This window comes from Rhyacophila brunnea, unplaced genomic scaffold, assembly GCF_057557595.1.
Source record: "Rhyacophila brunnea isolate RB1 unplaced genomic scaffold, BYU_Rbru_1.0 scaffold_4, whole genome shotgun sequence".
Classification (NCBI taxonomy): domain Eukaryota; kingdom Metazoa; phylum Arthropoda; class Insecta; order Trichoptera; family Rhyacophilidae; genus Rhyacophila; species Rhyacophila brunnea.
The window spans coordinates 6,273,482-6,299,384 of record NW_028233068.1 but is presented as its reverse complement, the minus strand read 5'-3'; the positions used below and the strand labels follow the sequence as shown (position 1 = coordinate 6,299,384).

Below are 25,903 nucleotides of genomic sequence, written 5' to 3'. Positions count from 1 at the left end.
TTTCACTGAGAACGTTTGATGTTACGCCGGATTGAAAGTTATCGAATTCATGAACTATTGGAATATGTGGCCCGGTTCTCCAAGTACGTAAAAATGCAATTGGCTCGTCTGAGTCCGTATCCGAGTCATGATCACTTTCGATTTGGTCCAATTCCTCTTCAGACATATCATAGTCAGAGTCCAATTCCTCATTCATGATTTCCGCCGGACCAATATTCACCTCCGCCATTGTAAAGTTTTTCCACAAATATTATTTATAAATTATAACCAAAAAAAGCGTAAACAGTTTTAAAAAGTTTTTATACGGAACATAACAATAAACGCAAGTCAAACACAAATAATTAACGCACACACTATAGTCAGTTTTTAATTTCACAATTTACAATCGTACATAACGATCGTAATACATGTAAAATCGAATCAAAGAAAAGTTTTTGTTTTGCCGATAAACGCTAGACTCAGCCACAAATAATTAAACGCACACAAAATAGTCAGTTTTTAATTTCACAGTTCAAAATCGTAATAGTTGTTATAAGTTTGACTCGAAAAACAGTGTATCAAAACTTGAATCATAAAGATCGAAAAATAAACGCTATCGGCGCAAAGTCCGTTCGTGTTGACGCGGAGTTGGCTACTGCGCTTGCGTAACATAAAGGCGGTCATGTTTAATTGAGTTCAGTCGGGCGATGTTTTGCGATAGTTTGAAGGGGTTCAAAGAAATGGTGTGTATGAACTTAAACAAATTATTTTTGACAAACCTATCGAGATGGCAGTACGAACACGAATCAGAGCATTTTTCAATACAAAAATCAATACTATGCGCGAAGTATTTCCTACTTTATCGACATTTCAATTTTCGATCTCAACTGGTGCGACATCCGCCCAGTATAAGAGCTTATGTAAAAAACAACAGATGTCCCATCCGCGGCGATCGGGTTAACTAGACCGTGTTACAATCGATTCATGTGAGACCATGATTTTTCACCAATACCCACCCCCCTGATCTTCCTTTAAAATGTTAGTGATTTTAACCAAATGCCGCTGCAGGGTTATCTAATATATTTGGTGCGAACAGATGACAGCGATCTGAATCTGCACATTGACCCGTTGGATCTGACGGCGGCGGTTCCACTCACTGAGGACGGCTTCGGCCTGTGTTGGGCGGGCGCCAGAGCGTCTCATGGCGCTGCCAAAGGGAAAGTCTGCTACCAAGTGAGAGCTGCCCTTTGAAATCTTGAAATAACAAGTGCTACTTCAATGCACTATGTAAATTGCAATGAAAAAATATATTACTAGTATGAAAATAAAATAAAAAATATCTTAATGAAGAAAAATGTGTTTGAAATCACTAATCTGTGTCTTCTGTAATGTTGAGAATATGGACTTCTCTATCTATATCTATTGCATACAGATATATTTTATCTATATTCAGTCAATTGTTTATTATTATTGAAGTAATGTGGTGTGTGCGATGAACAGGTGAAAGTGGAGAGCATGCAGAGTCCGTCGGAGGGAGCGTCTCCTGCCATCAGATTCGGTTGGTCTACGCTCGCTTCGTCACTCCATCTCGGTGAGTAATTCTTCACCTACCTTTATTGTATGACTGTGTGTCTTGTTACGGTCTAGAATTAATATGCCGATGTAAAAATCGAACAAACCGCCATGCCCTGAACGTAATCGGAACAGCATGATTGATGTTTATTATTATTACATAGGTGACGGGCCGCACAGCTGGGCGTATGAAAATTCCGGACGCAAAGTGAATAACGGCGAATTCGAAGACTACGCTGTAAAATTTGTCGAGAAGGATGTGATCGGTGTCTATTTGGTAAATATGACTGAATACCCCCCTGTTTATCGCTGGTATGCGAGAAGATGCGATTATATTCTCACAAATGATATGAAACGGAGGCTGAAAAAACTCTTGTCGGGTAAAATGATGTTTAATTTTTTTCATTTGCGTTCGGTTAATTTCCATTTTTTTTCCATTCAGGATCTGGATTCGAATCCCTGCACCATCTCTTACACTGTGAATGGAGCCACTCAGGAAAAAGCGTTTGAATTTGAGAAATCTATTCTGGAAGAGGCAGCACTATTTCCCCATGTTCTGTCTCGCAACTGCACATTTAAAGTTAACTTCGGCCATGACAAGTTCAACCTGCTCACCAAGACCAAGGTCACCCGGCGCCAGGTGGAGGTCCCGCTGGAAGTTTTGCTGGAAGAGAAAAGAGGTTTGCTTCAGTTTATTTTTTCATCTGTTTTCGAACAAGGAGTTCTCGAAAACTGCTTGTCCTCCCCAACATCCGTGTCCAGGTCTTCACCTGCTCACTTTGGCCGGCAAAATTAACAGTATTAGCCCGCTATGTTTCTAAATAGTGTCAATAATTTATTTCTTCTTCATGAAAATGTTATATTTTCAAAAATTCATTTTGTTAGTTTTCCATTCTGACCATTGTTCCCACTATTATACACTAGTATGATTACTGTTTTAGTGAAAGAATTGCAACTTCAGAAAGAAAAGGAAGAAAAAATGCAGAAAGAGAAGGAAGAACAAGAAATACGAAGGGAGCAGCAGAAGGAACGAGATGAAAGAGATCGAATTCGCAAAGAAGCAAGGGTCAGTTTCGTTATTATAAGCATTTTTATTATATACTCGATGTCGCGGACTCGTTGCAGAGGCCATTCTCAAGAGATAAGTTGATTAAGTCTACTGGAGAAACGCCACGGAGAGCACATAAAAAGCCTAAAATCTATCATGATAACAAATAATTATGAAAGTTTTAATACCGCATTGTGTTTTATTTTTTATATGATCGATTTCATTATGATGTTGCGTCGATGGGAAACTGTCTGAACAGTATCCAGACTTTTTTCTGTTGTAAGTTTTCTAGATTCGGATTTCAATTTTAGCAATAAAATGTTTGAATTCCAGGAGAAGAGGAGAAGAGACCGGCCTGAAGAAAAAGATAAGGTAGAGAAGGCCGCAGGTGAATCTAAAGAGAACGGGGAAAAGGAGAAGGAAAAGGAGAAAGATGGCGAACAGGAAGGGGCAGAGAAAACCGACAAAGGAGGTGAGAAATACGACCCCATGGAAAATTCTGATGAAGACGACGACACCAAGAAAGAAATTGAAAAAGGTAATTGGACCGTTTGTCTTTTAATGTACCTATAACACAATTTTCATCTTATGATTTTCCAAAGAAATGTGTGCATTGTTTATTGCTGATTGTGGTTGTTGAGCTCCATTTTAATGTGCTTAGTCACCGCCATCTTTAGATTAATAAAGCCTGAGCATAACTTTTTGCACAAACGACTGGTCCACTGCCATACTATTTATTGATAACGTACTTGCAAGTTGCAATACCGGTATTCCAGTATTTATCAATACCGAAATACCGGTTTTAAAAATCCAAAATACCGGAATTTTCGGTATTAAGAAAGCACAGTTTTTGAAAATGAATTATAAGTTATGTGCTGCTAAAATGCAAATATATTGAGTGAATCCAACGGAGGTGAAAAAATAAAAGAAATTTCATCAAATATATTTATAAGTAATTGTCGCTAAGAATTATCATAATATTATTTCGAAATAGAAAACATCCGTGATAAAAATGTTCAATTATTCTATAAGCGTTGAATTTAAGAAACTTTTCCTGCAGCCGGACTTATTTGCACTTATGAGCTTTTGAGGGCTTTAGTTAAAATTATCAATATATTCAAAATATATGAAAAAAATCACTAGTTCTACGATTATGATCAATACACACATACAATTAAATGTCAACATAATATATGTAGTTATGAAGGTTTTTGCTATAAAATAATATTTTTAAAAGATTTTAATAGCTATATTTATTGATAAGCACCTACATCAGTTTTTTTTAATGTTTAAGAAATACCAGTATTCAATAAGAAATACCGAAAAACCGTTATTGACATTTTCATTCAGTATTGCAATCCCTACTTGTAAGCAGAGTTTGGTATTCATGACTGAAGAGTATAAATAAGTTATTAGTTATTGTTGTTTAGAATCGACTGTCACATTGACAAACATCCTAGTGTATTATGATATTATTATACACAGAAGAAGTTACTTATTTTGATCGTCACTTCCAATTATTAATAACACATAACCACTAAATCAGATGAACTCTAAGGTCTCCAAGATACGTTAAAATAATCTGAAAGAAATCTGAAACTAAAAATACTCCGACAAGTGAACACGACAGATGCATCAGTATGAGCACTCTATAGACAATGACAGGTAATCCATAGACAACGGGAGGGGCGAAAAGTAGGACCAGTAATGTATCGGCTTCCTTCTTCAGTGGGCAATGGCTTAGTTTATTAACCCGGTCACTGTTGGGCGTGTAAAGATACCTGAAATTAAATAAAATCAAATTTTGCTTCAGTTAATTAATAAATTATAGAATAATTGGTGCATGTTTAAAGAATTAATATGTTGTTCCTTTCAATAGACAAAAGCGACAAGAAAGATGAAACAAAAGAAGAGAAGAATGTGGAAGATATTAAAACTTCTATCACCACCGTTGAGGACTCCAACAAGACCGATGAGAAGATGGAAGTGACTCAGCCGGAATCTCAAGATACACCTTTGCAACCCGTCTTCAGGTATACTATCAGTTACTGCAAATCTATAACGGTTTAAAATGGGGATCGAAATTACTTAGTAAATGGGTTAAATTGGGACGTTTAGAAAAGAAAAAGACTGAGCAAAACAGAAAAAGCGTAGGAGTGCGGGATTGAAGTATTGAAAGTGGCAGTTGACAACTGTGAGCTTACGCTTGTGTTCTTTTAATATGTTTTTATAGTTTTTTTTTTGCATTTCATCTGCTTTTAAAATTTCTAACTCCTATAATGAATAAAATAGCCTTGACATAAACTAACATAAAGGATGCCAGTGTCATGGCCTCTAAGTACTAGCAGCATAGTTCGTACAACCAGTTTGAGGAAGAAAAATAATGAGCGCTCGATGAAAACTCAGATACTAACGAAGATCATGCACAAAGATATTGAAAGTGTACTGAGAGGAGCAATTGAAGGCCTTCATCCAGCAGCGGATCAACGCGGATCAACTCAACGACATATTGTTTTTATGTATTCATTATTTTTCAACAGAAAAAACATTAACTCATTAACCTCAATTTTGTACTGTTACACTCCTCTTCATATGAGTACAATAATTATTCTGTTTCTGAAAGAGCAAAGAAAACATTTAAGATTTTCCCCCAATGATAAGAACAATAAATACAAAGGGCACAAACCTCAAATTGTCCATTCTATGGAAGACTATAAAAATAAAGAAGATTCAATTCCACAGTGATAAAGTGTCTTTACAAGGCAGAAGAATGCCTATTTTCAATGACTTTCACACATTTCGGGCTCTATCTCAGTCACAACATTGCGGATGTTGTCCTTAATGTGTGCATCAAGAGTTTGCAGATTGTTGGCATAGACACTTTTGCGTTGCCCCACAAAAAGAAATCCAACAGTGTCAAATTGCACGATCTGGACGGCCAATTAAAATAAAAAAGTAAATAAAATTAAACAGCCATCAAACTTTTCACGCCATAAATCCAGTGTTTCACGATCTGTAAGGGATGTGGCCCCATCCTGTTGGAACCAAACTTTTTCCATATTATAATTTTCTAATTCTGCCCAAAAAAAGCAATTATCATTTGTCGCCATTGACCTTAATTGTCGCTGTTTCATCATTTTTGAAGAAGTACGGCCCTGTGACTCCTTCAACACAAAAACCGCACTAAACACTAATTTTTGCAGCATGTAATGGCCTCTCTTGAATCACCCATGGGTTTTCGTCACTCCAAATGTAGCAGTTTTGTTTATTTACGTATCCATTGAAGTGAAAATGTGCCTTATCACTGAAGATGATTACTCTTGAAAAATCTGCTTTTCCAAGACACAACAGCAAAAAAAATATTTGATTGAAAGTGTTTGTTATTGTCGTTTCATCCTTATAACAATTTTATCACGATTTTGCATGGTTTTGGAGTTGGTTATGTTGGAATAGACATTTATGTTGATGAAACCAAGACTGGTAGTGATGGCATGACAGTTGATATCCATTTATAGTTGTTTTAACTAACGCATGCATTATTTTAATGCTGTTCTGGCGTATGATATTTCATAAAATGAGTAACTGCCTGTCCCTGTCACCTCCCACACCTCTCAAATAAAATTGTTGTTGACAGAATGGAGATAGACATAGAAGTGGACGGAGAGGAGGCGAAGATGTTGGAGGGGTATTGCTTCATCGGGCTGTTGGGTGCGGAGCATTGGATCCTCGGACCTCTGCGACCCTCTTCCAACCAACAGTGTGAGGTAATCCATCCATAACAATATTAAATATATTATTATATATTGAAATCTATTGTCATACATTTCTGTAATTTCTAATTCCATTGCAATTCCTGATGGACATTAATTCATCAACTACTGTTTAAGACTCATTATCGTCGCTGCACGCAAAATACCTCCAATATGCCAATTTTGCGAAAATGAGTTTTTGGTGTCAAAAAATTCCTTGATTTTTTCTTTATTGTTGACAAAAACATCCAATGTGCTATGTCGTTTTGGTTGGAAGTTATAAATCTCCAACGTGATATATTCCTACCTAATTTTATGATGCAACTTAACTAAATAACTCAATTGTGCACACTCGCGGTGTTCAATTGTGGCAAAATATAATATATTATACAGACTAGTGAACCAATCCCAAAAGTTTCGGGATTATGTTTACTAATCCCGGGAATGGATTCCCCATTGAATGATATGGATGTTCCCTAATACAGACTGCCAAATAAACCCCCTATGTAAAAATATCCACTTTTAAAGCAGTAAAACTTGTGGACAAATTGTATAATTTTATTATTCAAAATAGTAAATTGCATTATTAATTTAATTATTATATTCGAGATTTTTTTTAAACAGTTTTTTGTCTTTTTGGTTTTGCCACATTGGAGGTAGGTGGCGTGCAGCGACGATATGAGGTGTCTGGAAACAAAAGCGGAGGAAAAGTCGATAGAAACAAAAACGGCAATATTCTGGTGGCAGCTGGTGAACAATTCCATTTTTGTTTTTATCAATTTTTAAAAAATGCCGTTTTTGTTTCGAAACACATGCATCTTAAAAATGAAATGGAAGCTTGATTTTATTTACTTTACGAATGATAAAAAGCGATATTTACCATTGCTTACTAGTTTTTTTAGTTCTTTAGTTAAATATCACTTTTTGCCAGCACGGAACCGGGGGGAGTCCTAGGGCAATACTTGTGAAGTGGATTGGAATTGAAAAATAAAATTCATATAGTGGAGGTATTCTTCTCAAAAAATACCCCTTTCTCCGCCCATATACTCTGGAATATTATTCGTAATGTCATTGGCAAGGCAAATACCGGGGAATTCAGAAATAATGGGAACTGAAATACATAACGGGTAAGGCGATGGCAGGTAACCGACTGGAGTAAGGAAGAATCCGGGTTTAACTTACACACATGTCAAGAATACATTTTAAGTTGAATACTGAAAACTGCTCTCGGTTTATGCATTTACGTTCATTTAATGTTGGTGTATTACACACACTATTGCACGTGCATAATGCATGCTTCAATTTCATAGGACACTCACGCATTCAAAACCCCGCATCAATATGCGGCGTATTGAATATAGCCTATCTGTATTCTATTTATTATCTGTTCTGTCGCAAATACGCTTTGATTTTGAATGCACGGAAAGGCTGTGATGATCGATAAATTTCTGTGATTCATTTCTAATATAAACACACGAGTAAACTTTACCACAATAATATCTCATAATTAAATGATTTTCAAGGACAATACTGAATGTTTAATAAGGATTTGTTATTATGAAAATTATTCTACAAATCTACCCGTTACCACTGGTGACTGAAAGTTTGACATCCTTTCAACAGGTTAATTGCATATTTCTTATCAGTTTGAATCATCGCATCTCGCCTATGGCGGTGGGGTAGCATACATATTAACATTGTACCAACAGGACTGTATCCAAAAAAATCCACTTTAGTTATATACATATTTATTTTACGGGATCCTTAATTTTGAGTTACATAATATTATATACTATCATGGTAAATATTTTGTGTGTAATAACGTATCTTGTGTGTAAATAATAACTGTACCGTTGATGTGTATAAAATTTTCATAACTATTTCATGTATTGTTTGTGTTTACTGTTCGAACTTGACATTCATTTTAAAATGGTGGAGGAAGATTTCCTTATAGGGAACATCACTGATGCAATTGGGGAGTTGAACCCCAATTACAAAATATCCAAAGAACCATCTGATCTCGGTAGTGAGTTTTGCAGGTTGATTTTTGCTGATGCATTAGATAAATTTGAAATGAAGAAATAATCCTTTTTCACTGTCCAACACCAGTAACAATTTAGCAATTTTTACTGCCAAATAGCTGGTTTTCTCAGCTTGTCTATTTTTGCCAATAAGAATTAGAAGCACTGTCCAGGATTAGTCAAAAACAAATTTGTGTGTTTTATTGACTGAAGAATAAATTTACTGCATCAGAATGACATGGGTTTGTTGAAGCCAACGATGCATGTTTTATGTATGTCTATACATCATTGCCAATTTGTGGTTCCACTACTTTTGTTTTACTTTACTGTTACTTTATTTATAAATTAACCATATTTCTTTAACCCGATTGCCGCGACCGTATTCCAGTAGTATAACAGTCAGATACGAAAACCTTGACCTGTGAATAACACTAGAAATATATTTCATACGGCACTGAAAATTTTATTAAAAAATAGCCCGATCCATCCGCCTATTTCCACCTATATAACTTTGTCAAAAATATTTTGTTTTAATTTCATAACCATCGATCTTTCGAACCCTCTCGATCTATTGAGATATATAACTTTGTCAAAAATATTTTGTTTTAATTTCATAACCATCGATCTTTCGAACCCTCTCGATCTATTGAGATTCGCCGTTACGATTGCATCAGTTCAAATCTACGCGGTATTTTTCAGCGGCTACGCAGTAGGTATACAAAATATTTTCATTTGAATTGAGTGCGCTGAGTCATTTACTGTGTAAAGTTGAATATTCACTGCGATCTTTACAACATCATGTTTGCAGGAATACGAAAAACACAACCAAAAAAACCAAAATGTCTGAAATAAATAAACAGAAATGTGTCTAAATATTTTTAAAAATGTACTTGAACTTGTGTTCTGGATTATGTCATTTATTACTCTTGTGTCACCCCATTTGTTTCAAAGTCATAAAATATTGAAAGTCTTAATATGTAGTAAAGATGTGACCACACTGAATGAAAAAATATATATTATTATATTTTAGTTTCGACGATTGCAAGATTTACCAATAAATTACGAATTACCATGAAGGAATATATAAAACGTATAAATGTTTGATAAAAAAAAACACACACGTACAATATAATATAAAATATAAATCATGGAATATTGACTTTTCAACTATATTACATATTATCTTCGCATGCAATTTAATGCTTATAAATTTTTAAAACCTCATGCAAAAAATGTTTTTATAGCACTTGGGAAAACTACGCAGATTTTACAAAATAAATATTGTTTTTTTTATAATACATAAAACGACAATCACTAACATATCACAATGCTCAATAAATTGAAAAGTTTAATGTATTAAAAATCCTAATTTCACTCATGAAAAGAACGAGAGAAATTATTATAATTTCATCCAGCGTGGACTCAACTTTACGCTTAAATTAGTAGGACCCATAAAACATGTAATATTATGCTGACACAATCATGCCTAGAAAATAAAACTGGTGACTAGACTAGTAATGCAATTTTTATGTATTTGCCATCCATAAAAGTTACACTAATTAACAATAACTCAAGTCACCAATAAAAGCTATTATTTTCACTATTTTTAATGGCTTTTTTAAGTGTTTACATGAGTAAAATAAATTAGTGAGTGATTTATTACTTTTCATAGGCACACTTTGTTTGAACAAGAGTAGTTGTCATCCAATATGTCTACCTACTTTTTCGAGGCAAAGGACTATGGGTGATTTTATGAAAGTAAACACAGCTAAATTCAACACTCCATTCAATTTTTTAGTGTGGCACTTCGATCCTTATGTATCTAGGCGTGATAACGGCTATACCAACTATTTTTAACTGCCGTATTTATTATAATACAGCGAAGAATAACATTTAGAAAAAATGTGCTGCAGATGGGACTTCTTTCGTATTGAAACTTAAGCGGCGGCCGGGTTAATGTGACAATTGTGTGACATGACTCGGTAGTTTTGAAACACTTTCGTGCAGCAAACATTTGTAGGAAATATAATGAATTCTTTATTTAGTCATCAAATACTCTGAAGTTTTTAAATGCTGTGCCAAACCAAACCAAACCACTGAATAAACGTTGAATCTTTTCGAATGGTCAAATATCAAAAGTTTGGGTTGAAATATGGAAGAAACGGAAGTGGTAATATGTTTTTTTATACATACTATAATAGTAATATTATAACTATAGCTATCTATAAAAAAACGTTTTTATGATTCACAATCTGACAGCACTATTTTCAATTGTGTTTGAAGATTTGTCAGTTATAATGAGTCTGAGAAGTGTTTATTTCTTTCATCTGATTGAAAACCTTAATGTAAGAAAAATTACAAAAATATTACTAAAAATGCTTGCTCCAACTCAAAACAGAAATCATTATTTCTCAATATTTCTCCCAGCACAAATGTAACTCTTAGAAACCATGTTTAGTTTGGATTTAGCTTATTAATAATGATTATTTGAGACACCGTGATGATTTTGCAAGATCCTACATTTGCCATGTTGTGGATCATTTTGCGATGACTAACAAAGATATGTATTTTTTTAATAATTCAAAATAAATCTCAACTTCACCATTTTGGAAATTGAGCAGAATCTCTAACTGGACATTCCAATATGCACTGCATAATATACAAATAGATGCTCAAATAAAGCAAAATGTTCTTTTAATCATTCCACATTGCATTGTATGATGTCATAGAAGAGAAGAGGTAAATTGTATGTGATCTCGAGATGGTATTTATAATAGATTATCTTCAGATTTTCCCAGTCCTCTCAGTGGGAAGTTACAGTTTAACACGTTGATCGCCATGGGGGTCACCGGTGACCGGCATTGGATTACGTTCAGGGGGTCACCGGTGACCGGCAAAGAAGACCTGCCTTCGAGTTGTTCTACAGCGCCGGCGGGCACGCTCGCAGTGCATTTTTCGATACGCGGTGACCGGCATGGCCCTTCTGTATATTACTGCCACTTGGCCTGAAAATATGTCTTCCCAGTCACAAAATATAGGCTCACTAATGTAAAGAATGTACATAATGAAAAAAAAAGTTTTCCTTTTAAATTGTAAATGTGTTTTTATTGATATAAAAATAAAAATTAAATAGATTATAAAAATGTAAGTTATAAAAAATATGTAAATAATAAAAAAATAGAATAACAAAAATGATTATAATGTATGTATACGTATATTTCCAGTTTATGTGTATCCAGGTATTATACTACCCAATTTGAAAACTTTTATTCCGTATTTGTGCCTTTTCTGTTTATTATACTATCTAAATATAATTCGACCGCGAAATGGCACCATGCTCTCGTCAACACATATGGACAGGTGACCGGCGAAATGGCCGGCACGGCGCAATAGAATAAATTAACTTGTTGGCGCCGCGACGGACACATCATAAAAACCAATATTTACGTAGAAAAATCATCAAATGAAAAATTTCATAACCTATGTCATGGGATGATTTTTGACTGGGGATAATACCTTAAAATATAATAATACCTTAACCCTTTCCCGGCGACCGTATTCCAGTAGGATACAGCTAGTACGTAACACATGGGCGACCGTATAGCAGTCAGATACGCAAACCTTGACCTGTGGATAACGCAAGAAATATTTTTCATGCGGCATTGAGAATTTTATTAAAAAATAGCCCGATCCATCCGCCTACTTCCACCTATATAACTTTGTCAAAAATATGTTGTTTTAATTTCATAAACATCGATCTTTCGAACCCTCTCGATCTATTGAGATTCGCCGGTACGATTGCATCAGTTCAAATCTACGCGGTATTTTTTAGCGCCTGCGCACTAGGTATACAAAATATTTTCATTCGAGTTTGAGTGTGCGCCGAGTGATTTATCGTGTCAAGTTGAATAATCACCGCGATCTTTACAACACCATGTTTGCAAACGAACCTGTGTCGTCAAAATATTTATAAATATGTACTTGAACTTGTGTTCTGGATTATGTCATTTATTTTTATTACTCATGGTCATGTCGTCATGTGTCACCCCAATTGTTTGAAAGTCATAAATCGAGCTCATTATTGAAAGTCGTAAATATGTCGTAAAGATACGTCCACACGGAATGAAAAAATATAATATATTATTATATTTTAGTTAGGACGATTGCGAGTTTTACCAATAAATTACAGGAAGGAATATATAAAACGTATAAATAAACGTAAGTATAAAAAAAAACACACGGGTATACAACATAATATAAAATGTAAATCATGGAATATTGACTTTTCAACTGTATTACATATTATCTTTGTATGCAATTTAATGTTTATGAAATTTTAAAACCTCACGCAATAAATGTTTTTATAGCACTTTTACAAGCACGCAGCAGATTTTACAAAATAAATATTGTTTTTTTTTATAATGCTCAATAAAACTGAAAAGTTTAATCTAGTAAAAATCCAAATTACACTAAAAAAAGAACATAAGAAATTATTACAATATTTCCACCACTGTGGACTCAACTTTACGCGACCCATAAAACTTGTAATAATATGCGACACAATAAAAGCTATTATTTTCAATATTTTTAACGGCATTTTTAAGTGTTTCTAACATGACTAAAATAAAATTAGTGTCAGTGATTTATTTCTTTTCATAGGCGCACAATCTCAATGACGCGTTTTTACGTCACAAACATGGCTGCGTATTTTTTCGGTACAAGGGACTATGGACGATTTTATTCAAGCATTCACAGCTAAATTCAACAATCGATTCTATTTTTTAGTGTGGCACTTCGAACCTTATGTATCTAGGCATGATAACAGTAATACCAGCTATTTTTAATTGCCGTATTTATCATAATATAGCGAAGCATAGCATTTAGAAAAATGGTACCGCAGAGAGAGCCCCTTTCATATTGAAACTGACGCGGCGCCGGGTTAAAAACAAATAATCATTTTTTAACTATTTTATGTAAAACTAGTTGGCGATCAATGTGTTAAAAATAGTGATTTCTGATAACAATATTTTTCCAATGTCGACATGCTAATATGAAATACTAATAATTGTGATATTTGCAGGTAATAATGATGTGCGGCTTGCCCGGCTCAGGGAAAACTTTTTGGGCGCTGAAGCATGCTTCCGAGCATCCTGAAAAGAGATTCAACATTTTGGGGACAAGCTCTCTCATTGACAAAATGAAGGTAATACATATTGTGTGACATCAGAAGCTGATGATTTTTGTCAGTATATGTCGTGATAATGGTTAAAATGTATTTTCTTTTTTATAGAGATTAAATACAAAAAGTGTCAAATGTGCTGAATGTGATTATCACATCAATCAATTAAGTCTTCCTGCGATGAGAGGTCTACTTCATCGTGAGCTGATGGAATTATTACTACCGGTTTTTGTCTTAGAATAAGTGTTTACCTCAATTAATTCTGTTTGATTACATATAACGAGTGGAATGATGTGAACGAATTGATTTGTGGTGGACAGGTTGACTGCAAGCCGTTCCGAGCACAACACGAAGGTCGCTGGGAGTCCATCATCTCCAAGGTGACCAAATGTGTGGTGAAGCTCATCGAAGTGGCACAGAGCCGCCGGAGGAACTACATCCTCGATCAGGTAATCTCCATCATTTTGCCCCTCATTTTCTCTCCCCTCTCCCGCCTGAGTGAAAGCGAGTGATGAAAGGCTGCGGCACGTTGGTCTCAGTATATTATGACAGTAATGGATCAGTACCCTGTCACTCATCGATGGAGTGGTGCCATTTGAATATTTGGTCCCGGGAAACCTAAAATCTTGCAATTTTGGTTTTGTGTATACATCTGTACACAAGAATAATGTCCAGAAGGAAGAAGCAGTATTTTTATTGCAAGCTTACATTATCGGCCGCTTACCCTGCGCGATCGGGTGACAAAAGTTTCGTATCGACCTAAGAGCTCTCCACTCAGGAAAAACCTTCCGATACCAACTTTAAACAGCCCAATGGGGGGCAATGGCATAACTGTTTAAAAAATTTGAGCAGTCTTATCAGACTGACATTTTTATTTTGGTCAGATACTTTTATTTTATGACTTCATTTTTACTGATCGCAATGTGCACATCTGCATGTGGAATGTGGAATGAGAGAGCTTACAGTTTTCAGTATTTAATTATAAAAATAAAACTCTGACTGTTGAGAAATGTGGAGTATAATAACATTCAAATGTCCGATCATATCCATCGGAGATGTGAAACATATTCGACAGATGTTTGATTTTTATTAGTGTCCATATAATATTGTCCTTTCGATGGTGGAAAGCAAATGAAAAACCTTATTTTATTTATTAAGGGTGTATCTGGTATGCATCAGTGTCTCTAACAGAGTATTCATCAATGAGGTTTTCCACTCGCTTACGCTGTCTTATTGTTATAATGTATGCAAAATAAGTCGATACGCAGTCTCTCGGTCCGGTCGTCTCCGGGGTGAGGTAAGACCGAACGGGTAATGGGTTATAAAAATAAAAAATACACAGTCTGCGCTCCCGGAAGACAAGGTAATGCACATGAATTTTTCTAGTTTGTAATTTGTCAGGTGTAGTTTGGTCATTAGATTTCCTATGGACGTTGGTAAGTATTATTTTTTAAGAGAATTTTAGGGTCGATTTTTGTTTTAATTTAATTAGTGAGAAGTCAAAAATGAATGATTATGTTATTGTTAATGGATGATTGACACCAGGAAAAATTTATGAATAATACATTCTATATTACATACTTCCAGAAATGTGAAAATGGAGCTCCATATTATGAAGATAAAATGACAAATCCCATTAACTGAGTACTTATTGCGTACGATAGATCTCAAACCATTTTTTTCCCAAACAATGGAGAAGCGATAGTCGAGATCTTTCGTCATTCCAGGAAAATAGCTCGAATTCATTTGCGATCTTGAAGGACATTTCGAGATCTCAAATGAATTTTCTTGTTCGTTTCGAATCCGAATTTAACTTTGCACGACCGTTTAATATTCCTTTGAACGTTTCAATTATATTTGAGTTGTGTCGATCGTCGATATTGCATCGGACCGGTGCTTCATGTGCCAATTGCTTTAGATTTATTCTGCGAAACCTTATTTTATAAAACAAAATATTTTAATGCAATATTTTTTAGAACATATTTTACCGTTTCTTCAACTCGACATGTGTAGGGTGACAGGAAATTCTGTTCTTTAATATTTAATGGAACCTTTACCAGTTAAAATGCACAAAAATTCATTATGTAATACTCATATTACAGAAAGAAGAAAGGTCTGATTTCAACTGTATAACATGACTAAATACAATTTTATAAACATAGCTTCATGTTTTGAATTAAAAAATTAAGTTTTTTTTCTAAAATCTTTATCAAAAATCAGTAAATGTCACAATCTCAACTCCATTCTTTGATACTTATTGTGTTTATTTAGATAACCATAATAAATTTGTTAGCTGCGGGTAAACATATTCACCGTGTACGTTAGTAGCATGAATTTGAAAATCATATTGATCTCAAGGATTAATATTAATTTGCAGTACTGGGAGGATTGAAAATTTTACACTGCATTCATTGATGGAACAATTATTCATGCATGCAAAAATTTCCCAATTTCAATATTGGAATATTTTTACATCTCAACTTGCCTCCTTAATGTTGTATCAACAATGTAAGGTTGAATAAAAGAAGTGAGCGTAAATAATAAATATTTTATAATGCATGATTATATTACGTGGGGTACTCTCGTCGGGTGCGACAATTGCCCGAGCCCTCAGTCAATCGACCTATTTGACAGGATGCAGCAATGTACTTATTGTAACAGAAATTCTTCAAAATCAATTGATCGGCCAAATTTGTAAATATTTAATTTTTTCAAAGTAGTTTAAATGGAAGTTTTGTGATTTTTTTTTCTGATATAATAAAATCACAAAGAAGGTTTTGCCGATGTAAAGGCACTGTCGGAAAGCGACTGAAGTAATCTGGTAATTGAAACGTATCATTCGAAATGAGCACGAGCGAGCGAAGGTGAAGTTCTGTTTGTAGTGAACTGGAAAAATCGAGCGGTCCACCGGTGACCTTAATTTTGCTAAAATCATCACAATGGATGGCTGACAGCGGCGTGGCACGAAAGTAATCTAAAGAAATGTATTTTGCTCCTCCGTATATCCTGCTATCGTCGCTGCGGGATGACATCTTCCTTCATCGCTTCGCATCGCTGCATCGTCTGGTATATCATACAAAATAATCGACTCAACCTGAAAACTGCGCATGATAATGTGGCCGCGCTGGACGCCCTTGGAAAACTTTAGACTAATGTCTACCCGTCGGCCCAACGGCGCAAAATGCGTCAGTTCACCGGCAGCAAGCGTTCGGCCGTAGTTATAGTCCCGGATGAGGAGACCTACAGTGAGAGGCAACGCCTCCGCGAAGAGAAAGACGGCAAAGACGTTCCCGATGGAGCCGTGCTGGAGATGAAAGGTACGCCCCCCAACCACTTTCACTACATCTACTGTCCACATTCTCTTCTGTTACATTTTATTTGGCGGTAGGCGGGCGCGCTGCGCTCTCCCCCTTTCTCATTGCTTTTATACTCGAGTCAAAGTATGTAATTATACCGTTTCCCTGTGATATGAAGCTATCTGTATGCGTGCTGTAACATATTGGAGGTAAATTGTTCGCTTTAAATTGTAGACTATTCCATATTATTTACAAAAGGGAATCAAAGTCGATAGTCGGAGTATAATTTTTGCACCCCTGTGCTGTTCCTCAGCAAACAGATTTACCTTTTGACCTGCAGTAAAAAAAATGATTATCTTCATTTAAGGAACTTCAGATGACATGCATTGACTGAGTTCCTGGAGTCATCTTCGGCGCATACAGATCGTTTTAGTGCAGTAACCTATAAAACGGAACTCAGTATATTAAAGAATCTGATAAAATTGCCGTCCTCGGCATGTTCCCTTAGTTTGGCCGCTCGCGTTTAATACATTTATTGCATTTAGAGTTTCAGCTCGCATTTTTTTTTGATTCTCGATCATTATCCTCTGAAGGTTCGGCTCCCGCGTGCCCTGACATCTGACACGCTTTCCGCCTCGCTTTCCGTTGACGATTTCATGTTTTTATTTTTCATTCAATCCTTCGCCATGGCGGAGTTTTGTTTTACGATGGTGTTCTTCGCTCTGAAGACACCTTGAATCATTTACAAGCGTAAATTTTCATTTCAATGTAAACATAGCTACATTGTCATAACGATGCATGGCGGAATGTAGAAATTCAGACGGCAGCGGGAAAACGTGTTACTCGGGCTAAACTTACGTTGTTTTCGCAGCTAACTTCGTGCTGCCAGAGAAGTGCATGTGGCTAGAGGAGGTGACCTTCTCAGAGCAGAACGAAGAGGAGGCCAAGAAGACCCTGGAAAAGTACAACCGGGAGGGCAAGGCCGCGGGGAACAGCCGGGGACCTGCAGGAAGGGGCTCGCAGGGACCCGGCCAGGGCTCTAAGAGACCCCGATTTGACTCTGATCGCGGCCGTCACTTCGGCTCAGATAGAGGAGGTCGCCATGGTGGCGGAGGAGGAGGCGGCGGTCCCCTACGGCATCGGAATGACTCTCGCAGAGGTGAGTTTTTATAGCCAACCTGCTTTTCTACAGAAAATGGTGGTTTTGACGAATCGCCTGACTTGTAAGTGCGATTTATGCAGTAATACTGATATACAAATATTGGAATAACACACTACTTCATTTAATTCAAATGATTCCTCTCATTTGCGGTGAGTGGTGCTTGATGGTGCTGAATGATGCTGAATAGTGCTGCAGATTAGCTGTAATCTTTTCTTATGTTGAAATGATTAATTTCAGACGATCGCCGTGGTGGCGGTGGCGGAGGCGGTGGAGGATGGGGCGATCGCCATTGGGGCAGAGGAGGAGGCGGAGGGGGCGGTGGTGGAGGAGGAGGAGGCTGGGGAGGGGGAGGACGAGAGCCACCCTACATGAGAGAGCGTAGTCGCGATGGAGGAGCGGCACCTTATCGAGGGAACTCCGACAGGTGGGGCGGAAGCAACAGGTAATTTCACCACATATCAATATGTTTTCCCATTTGATAGGTTCGTAAGTTCCATATAAGAGGATGCCCCCTATAATAGGTGCCGTATATTGGTGTGACCGTGTGAACCCCGAAGCCCAAAAAAGTATTCATAATTAAATTGTGGTTTGAATAAATAAAAGTGAATATTTTAAATCAGATACAGTTTATTGCAATGATAATAATATTGACATTATGAACAACATAAATTTATCACTTGCAACAATTCATTATGAGCAGGAGCAGTGCTATGTATTACAAAATCCCAGCGATAAATGCTATCTTTGCATGCTATTGAAAAATGTTGATAAAAAATATTGTATTGTTTTTAAACAATGCTACTTTTCTAATAATCTCTAATCGATTCTGCAAAATCTGAATACAATTGAAGAGTGACATTCCAAACCGGCAATCCAATGAGACAATCATATTTTTTTGCAATTTACCTCCTAATTTTTCGGTACTATAATGTTTGGTATATCATCATGAAACGTAGTCCCAGTATTTGCAATTATTTTAAAGGGATTAAATCAGATTAGGTTGCCGATTCCCAATCATATATTAAACAGATATCTGCCGACAGGGGCGGAGGGCATGGGGGGCGAGAACGTGGCGACTCACATCCGCGTGGCGGCCGTCCACCCATGATGAACCACCGCTCCAACAGCGGCTCGGAGGAAGCGCGCGGTCCCCCACCCCCACACATGAACAAGGGCTGGAGTGGGCCAAGGGGCGGTGCAGTGGGGGGTGCCGGCGTTGAACGTGGCACCAACCGCCCCCAGCACCATCAGAGACCGCAGCAACACCAGGTGTGTTCTCTTTAGTTTTACTTTTCATAGAATTGTGAAGTGATCAGATGACGCATGAAGACTAGCTTCTAAGTGTGACATTCCCTATGGGAATTCGACTTTATGTCCCGAATAGTTTGTTGCGAGTCTCATTCGTACCGATCGTGGCGTTTCTGAAGTTGTAATATACGATATTTCCTCAGCCACCATATCACGGATATTGTAACATGCTCATTTTTCAGGGTGGCGGAAACCAATCAGGAGGTGCGGCGGCGGGCAATGGGAGTGGCTGGACGGGGCAGCAAGCGGGCGGTGGCAGCTGGGGTCAAGGTGGGCAGGGCCAGGCCTGGGGCCAGCAGAACCACTGGAATCAGCAAGGTACCTTCATATGTCTTCTCATGTGACAGTTTTTTCATTCCGCGTTGCTCAAATCTAGTCGACAACTCTTTGTTCCATATTATTTTCCTTCGTTAAATGTTTTTTCTTTCATCCTCGGAACCCAGTATCGACAGGAATGACACACTTTTTCCGGCTCACGGCAGTTAATTATATTTGAGAATATTACCCTCGTAAGCGATCTAGTTTTATAGTCGTGAACTATATGACTTGAGGATCGAAATGCAGATTAGCTTTTTGGACAAATTTGTGAGGACATAAACTTCTCACTGTATTAGATGTGAGAAATAGCCAGAAAACTGTATTCATAAATTTGGCGAAAGTTATGAATTTTGGTAATGATTGGTGTGATTGATTTTATCAATCTGTATGCAAGTGGTCATCTGGTATTTTTAGTGATCAAATTTAAAGTAACTATATTATTTTTCCATTTTATATTATTTGTTTTGTGTTCTTTCCAGTTTAAAATTATATTTTTAGTATTCAGTTTTTTCAATGCCTAGAACGAAGTTTCAGACATTTTCTTTCTTATTTTTTTTATTATTATTAAAGTTACTGCCCTTTATCATATTATAGAGCAGCGCTGTCCAACTTCTTTAGGCCGCAGGCCATTTTTTTTTTTAGCAAACATTTCGGGGCCAAAGAGGATAGGTAAATTAAATGTCAGTTAATGTCAATTTAAAAGTTATTTTTTTATACAAAAAAAAAAATAGAAAATAACACAACTAGAAAAAATAAAAACAATAATATTATTTAGTTATTTAATTTTTTTATTCATCATAAATTAATTACCTACGTTTACAAAACTAAGATTATACGTACTTATAAGTTATTTAATCGTAGCATTGTGGCCTTAGTTGTTGAGCAACAATTTCTTTTATGTCAATATCAACATTTGTTGTGGCAAGTCTAATTATATTTTCAAGCGTGGAGTCCTTCAAGCTGATTCTATATTTTGATTTTATGTATTTCATATTGGAGTATGTAATTCATATTGGATATTCATATTTCATATTAAATATATGTACTTCCGAACATCGAAATGATTTGTGAAGTCCAAAATCTCTCATTTTTTGGTATTTTTCTATATCCAAAGTTTGAACACTTCTATTCCAGTTGCGTTCCACTAGATTAAATAAATGGGTCAGCCTGAAGGTCGCATAATTCCAAATGGTATTTAGGAGATCAACACAGCTAATATCAATATTGAATGGATCACTGAATAAATTAATACTCAACATAAGGTCATCAAATTGAGAAAATCTTGTATTAACCCGGCCGCCGCGTCAGTTTCAATATGAAAGGGGCTCTCTCTGCGGTACCATTTTTCTAAATGCTATGCTTCGCTATATTATGATAAATACGGCAATTAAAAATAGCTGGTATTACTGTTATCATGCCTAGATACATAAGGTTCGAAGTGCCACACTAAAAAATAGAATCGATTGTTGAATTTAGCTGTGAATACTTGAATAAAATCGTCCATAGTCCCTTGTACTGAAAAAATACGCAGCCATGTTTGTGACGTAAAAACGCGTCATTGAGATTGTGCGCCTATGAAAAGAAATAAATCACTGACACTAATTTTATTTTAGTCATGTTAGAAACACTTAAAAATGCCGTTAAAAATATTGAAAATAATAGCTTTTATTGTGTCGCATATTATTACAAGTTTTATGGGTCGCGTAAAGTTGAGTTCACAGTGGTTGAAATATTGTAATAATTTCTTATGATATTTTTTTAGTGTAATTTGGATTTTTACTAGATTAAACTTTTCAGTTTTATTGAGCATTGTGTTATGTTAGTGATTGTCGTTTTATGTTTTATAAAAAAAAACATTTATTGCGTGAGGTTTTAAAATTTTATAAACATTAAATTGCATACAAAGATAATATGTAATATAGTTGAAAAGTCAATATTCCATGATTTACATTTTATATTATGTTGTATACCCGTGTGTTTTTTTTTATACTTACGTTTATTTATACGTTTTATATATTCCTTCATAGTAGTTCGTAATTTATTGGTAAAACTCGCAATCGTCCTAACTAAAATATAATAATATATTATATTTTTTCATTCCGTGTGGACGTATCTTTACGACATATTTACGACTTTCAATAATGAGCTCGATTTATGACTTTCAAACAATTGGGGTGACACATGACGACATGACCATGAGTAATAAAAATAAATGACATAATCCAGAACACAAGTTCAAGTACATATTTATAAATATTTCGACGACACAGGTTCGGTTTTTTGGTTGTATTTTATTCCCGCAAACATGGTGTTGTAAAGATCGCGGTGAATATTCAACTTGACACGATAAATCACTCGGCGCACACTCAACTCGAATGAAAATATTTTGTATACCTAGTGCGCAGGCGCTATAAAATACCGCGTAGATTTGAACTGATGCAATCGTACCGGCGAATCTCAATAGATCGAGAGGGTTCGAAAGATCGATGTTTATGAAATTAAAACAACATATTTTTTACAAAGTTATATAGGTGGAAGTAGGCGGATGGATCGGGCTATTTTTTAATAAAATTCTCAATGCCGCATGAAAAATATTTCTTGCGTTATCCACAGGTCAAGGTTTGCGTATCTGACTGCTATACGGTCGCCCATGTGTTACTTACTAGCTGTATCCTACTGGAATACGGTCGCCGGGAAAGGGTTAAAATCTTCAATCAGGGTATCTAATTTAGGTAAAAAAATTCTAAATTCACATCTATAATTATTACATTCCTTCATAGAACTCTGCAAGATTCAAAATGAAATAAATTATTTTCCTGCAAATTTAACTTCAACAATTTTAGTTTGCTTCTAAATTTATTTATTTGTAACGCAATATTTTAATTCTCATCAACAAATTTATGGTTTTTTCAAGTTGGAAAAATTAAGCAGTGTATTCCTTTGTTTTGAAAAAGGTAAGGTATCTAGTATTATAATGAAATATTTTCATATTTTAATGTATAATCGATAATTCGCTCCCCAATGTTTGATGAAAATTTGCTGTACCTACAGCTCGCGGGCTGCAAAAAAATGTTGGCGGGCCGCCAGTTGGACAGCGCTGTTTCTTTGCGTAATGAATTTGACACATATTTCAAATATTCATATTTATTTAGTATGTATTATGCTTATTGAATTGATGTTTCCATCAATGACTAACGTTGCAGTGCAGCATAACTGGGGAGTAAGATCACGTTAATGCGCGTTTGAATATGTACCGAACCGAAAAAAATCGACATCATTTTTTTGTTCGGTTTCGAAGCCCTGGTTTAATCAGAAAATATAACAGTTTTCTTATTTTTTTCGATTACAATATGAAATTTTTACTATCCCCACACCAGTAGCTGTGTGAACTGTGTGAAAAATTAAAGGCCCATGATGAACTGGTCTGCCAGGGTATACTCATACTAATTATTATATTCTTAAAAAAATAATTATATGCATTGTAATAAAGGTCAATTTTCAAACTACTTACAAATTACTACTAATGTATGTCATTGTCCTATTCTGCTGACGTGTCTGCAATGCTACAGCTATAGAGATATTAGACTATCTTCATTCCCAATTAGTCCGGATAATCAAGGTTATACCGGACTTTATAAAATGCAGTTGAATGACATTTTCATTTATGTGCGGTGGCAGGTACGGGTACGGGTTGGACCAGCTGGAACCAAGCTGGATGGGGCGGACAAGCAGGGGGAGGCTGGAATGCTGGCGGCACGGCAACCGGCGGTTGGAAGTACGGCGGTCAAGGGCAAAATCAGGGACAAGGGGGGCAGCAGAGTGCGCCCGCTCAGCAGCAGTGGGGTCAGTGGCAGCAGCAACAGGGCTACTGGGGGCCGCAGTGGACCGTACAAAATCAGGTCCATCCTTTTTAATAACTATTACTTCAAATTTATATAATATCTAACTTCTCAACAGAAAGTGATAATTGAGTGCTGAGGATTAACAAGGAGGGGTAGTACCAGGGAACTCAGAAATAATGGGAACTGAAACAACTAACGGGTAAGGCGATAGCAGGTAACCGACTCGAGTAAGGAAGAATCCGGGTTAAACTTACACACGTGTCAATAATACATTATACGTTGAATACTGAAAACTGCTCTCGTTTATGCATTTCCGCTCATTTAATGTTGGTGTATTACACACACTATTGCACGTGCATAATGCGTGCTTCAGTTTCGTAGGGACACTCACACATTGAAAACCCTGCTTCAAGATGCGGCGTATTGAATGTAGCCTATCGGTATTCTATTTATTATCTATTCTGTGGGTAGTACCATTGAAATTAGCCCGAGGAATTGAGTCGCGCAGTAGCGATTTAGAGATATTCAAGATTCAAACATGTAACTGGTTTGTATGAACACTTGAAGCATTTTATTCTTAACCAAGTGTGAAGCATAGGTCGATTGAAAAGAATCAGGTAATTAGGATAATGATGTTGGAGAACTGCGCAACAGCGATCGCAAACCAGTCAATTCTAAAATTTGTGTTCTGTCACAGAATTGTAGATGAACGCGATCACCCAATTACGTTATGTCAATGCCTTTAAATGATCGAGCTCGCATTCACTCAGCCAAGTTACATCATTCAGGTGACACGACATGGCCACGGACCGGCGGCTGGGAAACACTGCTGTGAGGTGTTTAAGTAGCAAATTTTGACCGGGCTTAAAACACCTGCAGCCATATAATAGTATAGTTGTAGGCATATTAATACATGTGTGCTGATTTCAAGATCGCAAGTGTACGTAGATAAGTATTAAGATAAGATATGAAACAAATAATATGGTTTATAAAAATGAAAACGAAATCACGGCACCATCGTCTTACTCCATGCTGAATGTGATATCGTTGCTGCTTTTGCATTAGCCAAATTACCCATACATACATATCTACGAGAGCCAGCCCAAGATGCAATTAAAATAGATATTGAAATGCTTGTTCGAACATGTACTATGGTCTTATAACTAACTCCAAAACTTTACTCATTTAGTGCTAACTCCGCGACTGGCGCGTTTGTAGTCGTTGGCCATTAGATATAATTAACGTTATTTAAATGTGGTAATTAAAAAGTTAGCTGTGATTGTGTTAATTATGTATTTAATTTGGTCTGTCATTGATGTTAACATTTAAATTTGAAAAAATTGTAAAAACATTTGTATTTCACTGCGTTTATAGGAAAATTACTTTTTGTAATTTCCATCCTACTACTGATACAGATTTGCAACATATCAAGGGTTAAGGGTTCACATGTTCATGTGTTCACAGTCAAAATAGAGATTTTATGGTATTTTCAGAGTATAAGTCTGGACATTCTTTGTTGTAGAAAATCTATTTATATAATTATGAAGCCTTATTATTTCTTCATATTTATGTTGAACATTAAAATTTTGATGACTGCATAAAGTATTCTTATTACATAAAATATTATTCTTTTAAACCTCTCGATTAATATAGTCATATTTCAGTACATCCACTTTTTAAAATTATTAATTTCTTAACGCATTCATAAAACCTTACTAAAATTGTTCTTATGGTATAAAATTACATTTGTAATCTTTGAACCCAAATCTGACACAGATCTCTCAAGTATTAGGCATTTTGTTACTCATAAAATGGGCACGATTTACACGTTTTAACCATTCAAACTTGATATAATATCCTACTAATTATGATTGTTTTGTAATAATTATAGACCTTTAATACGCCACATCATTCGCTCCTTTCCATTGTCATACTCAACACTCAATCCGCTTCAAACAGACGTGGAATTAGTGCTCATCTGAAATGTCACTTTATTTTGTCAACAAATAAAACAAAACGTTGGAATTGTATTCATATATGTTTATAAAGGCGTTTATTATGAATTCAACTAGAAAAAACACCAACAAAACTAACACATGTCTATATTAGTCCAAATTAAAAATATAACTTCACTCTACGATATCTAAATGCACTGTCAACGAATGTTATCAATAAAGTTAAACCTTTTAATATCTATACTAAAAAAATCATTTAATTACCTATATGTTTTTTAATTCGCGTAAAATTTACGCTGTAAATGATTGTTTTGTTTTTTGTATGCAATCGTTTAAAAACAATTTTTAAAACCATTTTTTCATTGTCTTAATTTTTTTAAATAAAAACAATACACTAATCGGCCATATCGACACCTCCTACATATAAAGCCGTAACTGCAAAATGGTACTTTTTAGTAGTAGGTATGATTTTAA

General features: G+C 35.8%; 1 protein-coding gene across 1 annotated transcript in view; it reads left to right on the top strand.

Annotated features, from left to right (window-relative positions):
- LOC147066758 (uncharacterized) overlaps positions 1-25,903 on the top strand; it is a 63,220-nt gene that overhangs the window by 25,419 nt on the left and 11,898 nt on the right. The window contains exons 9-24 of the mRNA XM_085954146.1: positions 1,076-1,212; positions 1,480-1,570; positions 1,716-1,828; positions 1,994-2,231; positions 2,493-2,617; positions 2,933-3,137; positions 4,479-4,632; positions 6,234-6,363; positions 13,450-13,572; positions 13,869-13,997; positions 16,697-16,865; positions 17,716-18,003; positions 18,244-18,448; positions 19,050-19,275; positions 19,497-19,632; positions 23,311-23,531. Coding sequence (XP_085810272.1) covers positions 1,076-1,212; positions 1,480-1,570; positions 1,716-1,828; positions 1,994-2,231; positions 2,493-2,617; positions 2,933-3,137; positions 4,479-4,632; positions 6,234-6,363; positions 13,450-13,572; positions 13,869-13,997; positions 16,697-16,865; positions 17,716-18,003; positions 18,244-18,448; positions 19,050-19,275; positions 19,497-19,632; positions 23,311-23,531 — 2,690 coding nt within the window. The remainder of the gene's footprint in view (positions 1-1,075; positions 1,213-1,479; positions 1,571-1,715; positions 1,829-1,993; positions 2,232-2,492; positions 2,618-2,932; positions 3,138-4,478; positions 4,633-6,233; positions 6,364-13,449; positions 13,573-13,868; positions 13,998-16,696; positions 16,866-17,715; positions 18,004-18,243; positions 18,449-19,049; positions 19,276-19,496; positions 19,633-23,310; positions 23,532-25,903) is intronic.